Source organism: Chrysochloris asiatica, unplaced genomic scaffold (genome assembly GCF_000296735.1).
Source record: "Chrysochloris asiatica unplaced genomic scaffold, ChrAsi1.0 scaffold00380, whole genome shotgun sequence".
In the NCBI taxonomy this organism is placed as follows: domain Eukaryota; kingdom Metazoa; phylum Chordata; class Mammalia; order Afrosoricida; family Chrysochloridae; genus Chrysochloris; species Chrysochloris asiatica.
The window spans coordinates 136990-144788 of NW_006408898.1; the positions used below are offsets into that span (position 1 = coordinate 136990).

Genomic DNA, 7799 nt, shown 5'->3' on the forward strand with positions numbered 1-7799 from the left:
GTGTTGTTAGGTCTTGTCTTAGTGGTGAAATTTTATGGTGTATGCTTATAGCTTGGCTATATGGCCACGATTGCTGTCTCTTCTCAGGTGACGTAGGGAGGAAAAGCTCCCACCTCCAGGAAAGATGTGTGATCAAAAGGACCCAAAGCAGAAGTAATATAAACACATAGGCAAAAATCACCACTTTGGAGCAGAGATGTGGCTTTGGTCAACTTTTCTCTTTTACACCATCCGTGTAGAAGAGTCTGGCAGGAGCAGCCAGGACTTGCTAGAACAATAGCTGGAAGTTCCAAGGGCTTCAGATTTGAGCCGGCGGGCGGGTGACGTCAGAAGTCACCCTCTCTGTGCCACTATCTCTGTGCCGTGGGTAAACTGTCCTGCCTGGTGTCCGAGCTGAGATCTCAAGCTTGTACAGGGAGGGATGTGTAGTTCCCTGTGACTTTTTTATTGTTTATTTTGTTTGTTTGTTTTTGCTGGAAACACTGCTTTCTGAATGGCCTGGCTTTAGCCCCACCCTCAAAAGTCTGCCAGGGTGGGGTAGTCGCTGAAGTGGTCCCGCTTCAGAAGTCTTAAGATGCCGTATTTTCCTTAGTACCATGATTTTTCTGAAAATATGAGTTTGGGAAACTGAAGTCTTAGATACTATGATAGTTCGGAAGCTGTGGGTTTGCTAATATGAATGCTTCCTTCGTGAGATCCCCCTCCCTTCTCACCGTAGTGTTTCCTACCTGGCTCCCCTGGCTGCACCCCGAACCGGAAGTCCCTCTAGCACAAATCTTGATCACAGATTCTCCATGACATGTAGTGGGATTAGCTTTGAACTCTGGGGATGTGTGTTAGTTCCAACCACAAACTCTCAGTTGAGTTTCAGCACTTTGTTTCCAGCTGTTAGGAAGTGACCTGCACTCAGAGTTTAGACTAGAACCTCAAACTCAACACATTCAGAACATGATCATTGTCTTCTCCCTCACTGCTCCTCCTTGCTCCTCACACATCAAAACCAACAGACATCTCATAGTGCTGATCAACCAGTGGAATGCTCATTTTGTTGTAAAGTAGTCCATAGAAAACTCACAAGACTTTGTCTAAAACTAAAATTGTATTAAGCTCAAGGCATTGTGTACAGATAAAGAAGGAGAGATGGGTTCTTCCTGGGGTTCTTAGTTGTTTCTGAAAACTCTGGAGCAGACAGACTGCAGAAGAAGCTGTGGCTAGCCTTCCAAGAAGAATTTACCAAGTTACCCAGACCCCTTGCATTAAACACTGTACAGAGGGACAAACTGAGGCCCTGTCCTAGTTTTCCCATTGCTTCTATTACAGATTAGCACAAATTTAGTGGCTTAAAGCAGCACACATTTATGATCTTAACAGCACTGGAGGTCAGAACTCCAAAATGGTTTTCAGTGGGCTAAAATCAAAGTATCATTACGGCTGTGTGTTTTTTCTGGAAGCTCTAGAAAATACTCCATCCCCTTCCTGTTTTCTAGGCTTTAGAAACCACTTTAATTTGTTGGTTCATGGCCCCTTCTTCCATCTTAAGAGCCTACTGCATCTTTCATTCTCTCTCTGACTCTCCCGCCTCTTTCTTATAAAACATTTGTGATTACATGGCCCACCCAGATAATCCAGGATAATCTTCCCATCAAAAGATCTTTAATTTAATCACATCTGCCAAGTCCTATTTGCCATGGAAGGTCACATATTTACAGGTTTGAGGGACTGGGGCATGGACACCGTTGGGAGCCATTGTTCTGCCTTCCGTGGAGTAGAGCAGGGTGAGCATGATTTGAAGATACCAGTCTGAAGCACAGCCTCTTGCCTCCTTACCGACTTTGTTCAAAGTAGAACTCAGTGCGGGCTGAAGGATCATCCTCCTTGGCTAGCCGTATAGGCTGCTGAGACTCAGTGGGACCACAGAGAAACCAGCCAGGATAAGCAGCAGCCTCAAGCCTGAAGGCTGAGCCTCGGCTGCTCTGGAAGAATGTGAAGGGTGTTGCCTGTTCACCGCCCTTGTACAGATCCTCAATGTTCACATCCTGTGGAGGCAAGACATTCAGCTGCAGGATAAGGCTACAGATTGAGATGACTTTAGGGATTGGCCAATGAGGGGTTTGCAGAGTAGATCTTGTGAAGGAAATTGGCTTCTACAGCTTATGGAGGGCAAGTGTCTTGGTACTGGGGGCAGAGGCAGGGGGATATGTGAGCTTGGCCGAGAAATACATAAATGGGCCCAGAGATACCAAGACATCCTGAGGTTTGAGCCAAGCCTGTAGGGTCCCTCATAATGGGAAAGAATCTCTTACCACAAGCTCAAGGGAAGGCTCCTCTTCTGTCTTCACACATGCCAAGCAGCGACTTCCTCCCTGAATGCCCAAGAGGATAGGGACCTTGGTCCGATCCAGGGCTCTATTGGGAAGTATGCATATCTTCTCTGTGAGAAAAGAAATGGAAGATCCAGGAGATACGGGTGTCCCAGATTTCAGGCTTGAGCTGAGAGAAGGTTTAGGCAGGAAGGAACTGGACCTAGCACCCCTGTCCTGATCCCCACATGAAGGTGGTAGGGTGACCTGGGACTCCTGACAAGGTTGAGATTCCCTGACTAGGTGAAGCCCTCAGCTGCCTCTTTCTCATGCTCACTGGAGGCAGCCATGTCCCTCTGGCAGTATGGGATTGGGGAGGAGGAGGGAGACATTTTAGGGAGATGGAGGATAAGTGAGTCCCAGGGGCTCAGGTGAGACCCAGATGCTCACCTGCACAACAGTTGTCTGCACTGGGGTCTCCCACCAAAAGCTGGTCATTCCTCATGTAGAGTGCTTTCTGATCCATATCCTTTATTCTGGAATAGGATGGCAGTGCTGATGGCCTGCACCCTTCAGCCACCCTTTGGCCCCCAGACCCTTCTACCTCTGTGCTCTGAACTACCAGACTGAGCACTCGGGGATTCTTCTCCCTATTTCAGATGAGAAATGGGAATATGCCTCCACCCAACAGCAGGTTAAGACCAGGTCACTCTTCAACATGAGAAGGCCTCTGGTCTTGTGATTTTCAGTGGCTGAGCTTCCTTCCTGCTTTCATGGACTTGGGCACCATGAAGGCCCTCAGAGGAGTGAGGGAAGCCAATGTCTTCTTATGGGCACTAAAGAGAGTTTTCCCACTGAATCAAGTGTTTTCCCATCCCCTTCGTGAGTACTTTCCCAATGATGTTCAGGTGTTTCTGGGAGTCTTATCTCATGTTTTCTGGACCTGTCTCAAGTTTTCATAGATGTTGATTCTCTCTAATAGTAGTCCCTGGTAATGCCAATGATGAAGCGCTCAGCTACTAACCAAAAGGCTGAGGGTTCCAACCCACCCAGAGGCACCTTGGAAAACAGGTCTGGTGATCTATTTCCAGAAGGTTCCAGCCTTGAAAATCCTATGAAGCAGTTCTGCTCTGCACACATGAGTTCACCATGAACAGGGGCCAACTTGATGGCAACTTGTTTGGTTTTTATTTTCTCTAATAAAGGGATTATTTTATTGTACCCAACTAGTGAAATACAATTTGTTTTTCAGGTAATTTTAATACTTTTTATGAGAGAAAATCTACAAATCAGAGAACAACAACAACAAAAAAATCCCCCGTTACATGAAGTATGCCAGTATGGTTACTGTTGTGTGTGCTGTACATAGGTGTGCTTAAGTTGTGTGTGACCTACGTAAGGTGTGCTCTGAGGAAGGCTCTATATTACTGTTGCCAAATACAGGAGGTCAGCAGAAAGCTGGATCATAGTCTGATTATAGTCATTGTGGTTGGTTATGGTTGTAATGATCAGCCTCAGGTTGTAAATACGTGCTGGAGAGGCGGAGGAGGCAGCAGGGAGAAACCATGGTGAGCGTGTGGGACATCAAAGTCACAAAGGTTCCTAGCTCAATTGTCTGGCTGGTTTCAAAGATGCTCTCAGTCACTCTTAGGGCTTAGGGAACCCTCATTACCTGCAAAGGTAGAACCTCTGAGCAAACACACTGCCCCCAGGAGATTTTCCTCTCCCAGTAATAGCTAATTATAATACCCTTAGCTAAGGACTGTATGTGCTTAAAGCAAGTGTACTTTATAATAAAAATAAAGATCTTAAAAGATCCTGGGCTTGCCAGCTGGCATCCTCTCTCAAACCTTGACATCAGGAACTCACCTGCCAGAAACATGGTTGGAACGTGCTGGCAACCTTCTACTTAGTGATCAGAACCCAAGCTATGTGTGCCCAAACATTGACTTCTGTTTTGTCATTTGTGTATTTTGTGCATATATACCCTGCCTTTTCACTCAGACTGGAGACCCTGACTGTCCCCCATGTCTTCAACACAGCTGGGCCAAAGGTAGGAGTTGAGGAAATGTACCCCAAGAAGCCAATCTGTTTTATTTTTATTGTGTTTCATCTCATTTCTCAAAAGACTTGAAGCAGTTTACAGCAAACTCACAGACAAAAACAGGGCAAAATATAAGCATACAAATCTTGAATAAGGTCCAGTGAAAGTAAGAATTGGAAGCCCAGACTAGACGTAAAGGTCACAAATGCCAACATACAAAGGTACGGTCATCAAGATTCATCAAGTGTGAAATCTGAGCCCTAGCTTTGCCTTATGGTATCAAGGGATTGTTTTAACCCAGTCTTAAAGCCTCAGCTTCAAGATATGAACAACATGTGGGGAAGATCCCCCTGTAGATTTCTTAGGTGTGGCACTGTGGGCTAATGTGTCAGACTGCAAAGTTGTTTGAACTTCAAGGTCGGTGGTTCAAGCTCACCAGCTGCTCCTTGGAAACCCTATACAGGGTCCCAATGTAGGGTTGGAAACCCTGTATGTGGGTCAGAATAGACTTGACGGCACTTCACAACAACAACACTGAAACAGGTAGACTGGCTGGCATCTGGCAAGCACTCAGGAAGGAGAGCTATTGTCTTGTGATGATGATTACACTTAATTATGGGGGACCTGAGGTTTCTAAGGTGAGACAGAACCTCATCCATCTGACTCAGACTTCTCTCTCCCCATGTGACTCCCATACTACCTGATTAGGAAAGGGAAGAATATCAGGAAGACTTACATGTAGTATCTTGCCATGGGAAGAGAGCACATCTCTGTGATCAGAGTGTTGAGTCCTTCCTGAGTGGGGAGGAAAGAAGACCTGTCAGAGAAAAAGGCTCCAAGATCACCCAGTCACAGGTGAAAAGTTCCATTAGGTCACTTGTCTACATAATGTCTGCCAAAATCCACCATGATCTCCTCTCACCCAGGAGCTCCAGGTAGCTCTGCTTGTCTCTCACTGGTGTCATCAAGAACAAGTTGAACTGGCCCGGTGATGATGTGCCCTGATGCCAGCTCTGGGAAACTAGAGAACAGGTTCCTCCAAGTAGCTGAGCCAGTAGCACTTCCCAAGGAGGCGAATGGGGTGGGGTATACTCCAGCCTCACAATTTGAGGATGAGCCCCAGCACCAACCCAGTCTCTTCTTCCCAACCTGCCTCTAGGGCTGTCATACTCCTGCCTACCTCCCAACAGAGGGTTAGGTATTCAGAGCCCAGCTGAGGGACAAGCAGTCTGACCAGGAGGAATCTCCAGTTTCTAGCTGGCCTGGGCAGGCCTCACTGGAGGGCTAGTGATTTCTTGGGACTAGAATCTCTTTTTCAAGATTGTTAAAGATAGACTATCCAGAGTTCCTCCTTCTGTCTCAGATGTAAAATGAGACAGCCATGAGAGCTAGGGACTTGAATTTTTGAAAATGAGCAATCTAAACTGAAGATGGTGTGCTGATGTAAGCCTCAAGACTGCCATCCAAGCTTTACATGACTCTGCCCCTTCCCATTGGACCCTCTGTCCTAGAGTTCTTCCCTAAAGTGATCACACTTTAGCAAAATCAATCTAGAATTTAACACAGATAAAATCCAGAGCCATTCAATCCAGAACAAGGGGATGAAAAGAGTTGAAAAATAGCTCAGAAAAGTAAAATGCAAGAATAACTTACCAAATAGATCTGATTCTCACTGAGCAAGAGGAAAAACAAGAAGCAATAGATATATAAGGCAGAACAAATAAGAGGTGGGAGAGAAAGAAGGAAAGTGGGAGGGAAAGTAGGAGGGCTCAGAGAGGGATAGAGCAAAATGAGGGCTATCTTGGGAGACAAGTGAGGAAGAACAGGTTGATGCTGAGGGCAGGCTTTTGGCCCCTGAGAGTCACTGAACTCTGTTCTGGGCGTTAGAATAAATATAGCTATAGTTGAAGTGGCTTTTAGTACTGGCTCTACTACTCAGTCACCTTGGACAAGTCATTTTCTCTCCTTGGGCCATGTGATGGGAGTTTAAGAGATGGGTATAATGAAGGATAACAAGGTGCTGATAGGATTACAATTTCACACATTTCTGTTTGGATCTTGTTCATGTGAATCAAACATCTTCAATTCTATGACCCAGCAATTTCATTTATTGCCCTTATTCTAGGGAAAAATAATGAATCGCCCAAATATTTATCTTAAAAGATGCTCACTGTATCATGTTTTAAAATAATGGTTGTTGTTATTATTGAGTACCCTCAAGTCGGTTCCAACCCTTAGTGACCCTGTGTAGGGTTGCTGAGGAGTGCCTGGTGAGCTTGACCTGCCAACCTTGCAATTCAAACTGACCTTGCACATTAACACTCAGTACCACACCAGGACTCCTAATAATATAACTGTCTAATAATAGAAAACTGATTTAAAAATTAATTCAAGTTCAATAAATAAGGAAATATGTATACAAAATGATATTGTAAAAGAACATTTTATGACATGGAATTTTTCTAAATACATGAAGTGCAAAAAATAGGTTATAAATAATATGCATATCATTATTCTAGTTAAATCCACACACCTATAGAGATGTACATACACAGAATGTGCTGCGGGTTTTGCAAAATATTGGAACAGAAGTTAACCATGGTTGACAGGATTACCAAGGATTTTTATCTTATTGTATCTATTTAAAGTGATCCTATAATAAACATGTTATTTCTTTCATTGAATAAAGAAAATTTTAATTTTTTTTAAGTTATTGGCTCCCAAATATGCTTGCTCACCTAAGTCATCCAGAAAAGTTCTGATAAATTCTTTCTTGAGCTAGAGATTCTGCAGGGCTTGCTGTGGTTCTAATGATCACTCTGACTTGAGAACTAGTGTGCTAGCTCAATTCTCCTCACTCTATGAGACATATATGGATCACTTGGGATCTTGTTAAAATACAGAGTCGGATTCCCTATGTCTGGGGTAAAGTTCCTGGATAGCACTGTTTGCACTCATCTACCAACCTAAAGGTTGGCATTTGAACCCACTGGTGTGGCGCTGTGGGTTGATGCATCAGACTGCAAAGCCATTTGAACTGCAAGGTTGATGGTTCAAGCCCACCAGCTGCTCCTCAGAAACCCTATACAGGGTCACTATGGGTCAGAACTGACTTGACAGTATTTAATAACAACAACAGTGGCACTATGGAAGAAACACCCAATGGTCTGCTTCCATAAAGATTAGAGCCAAGAAAGCCCTATGAAGCAGGTCTAGTCAATTACAAATACAGCGAATTGAATCCATGGCAATGGTTTTTGTTGTTGTTGTTTTAAAGGACTGGGGTAGGAATTTAGACTTTATATTTTGAACATACAATTGAATGATGCTAATTCTGCTGGTTTCTGGACTATATCTGAGTAGCACGGACCTAGATATTCCTTAGTTTAGATACTCTGACAAATAGCATGGCTTCGGAGCAAGGCGACTTGATACTGTGCTCCCTTCTGTCCAAC

The 7799-nt window shown here is 44.4% G+C and overlaps 1 protein-coding gene across 1 annotated transcript; it reads right to left on the reverse strand.

Annotated features, from left to right (window-relative positions):
- Positions 1-1823: 1823 nt before the first annotated feature.
- IL1F10 (interleukin 1 family, member 10 (theta)) lies at positions 1824-5112 on the reverse strand. Its single transcript, XM_006876438.1, has 4 exons — positions 5081-5112; positions 2751-2836; positions 2304-2431; positions 1824-2036 (listed from the first exon to the last, which is right to left on the reverse strand). Exons 1-4 carry the CDS (start codon positions 5110-5112, stop codon positions 1824-1826), a joined length of 459 nt encoding a protein of 152 aa, XP_006876500.1.
- Between the last annotated feature and the right edge of the window lie 2687 nt (positions 5113-7799).

Excerpts from the sequence above, each read along its gene's own strand:
- IL1F10 (XM_006876438.1), bottom strand. The coding sequence starts at position 5,112 with ATGTGCTCTCTTCCCATGGCAAGATACTACAT. Across the intron at positions 2,837-5,080 it reads CCCATGGCAAGATACTACAT|AATAAAGGATATGGATCAGA; the intron begins GTAAGTCTTCCT and ends ATCCTATTCCAG. Across the intron at positions 2,037-2,303 it reads AGCCTTCCCTTGAGCTTGTG|GATGTGAACATTGAGGATCT; the intron begins GTAAGAGATTCT and ends TTGCCTCCACAG.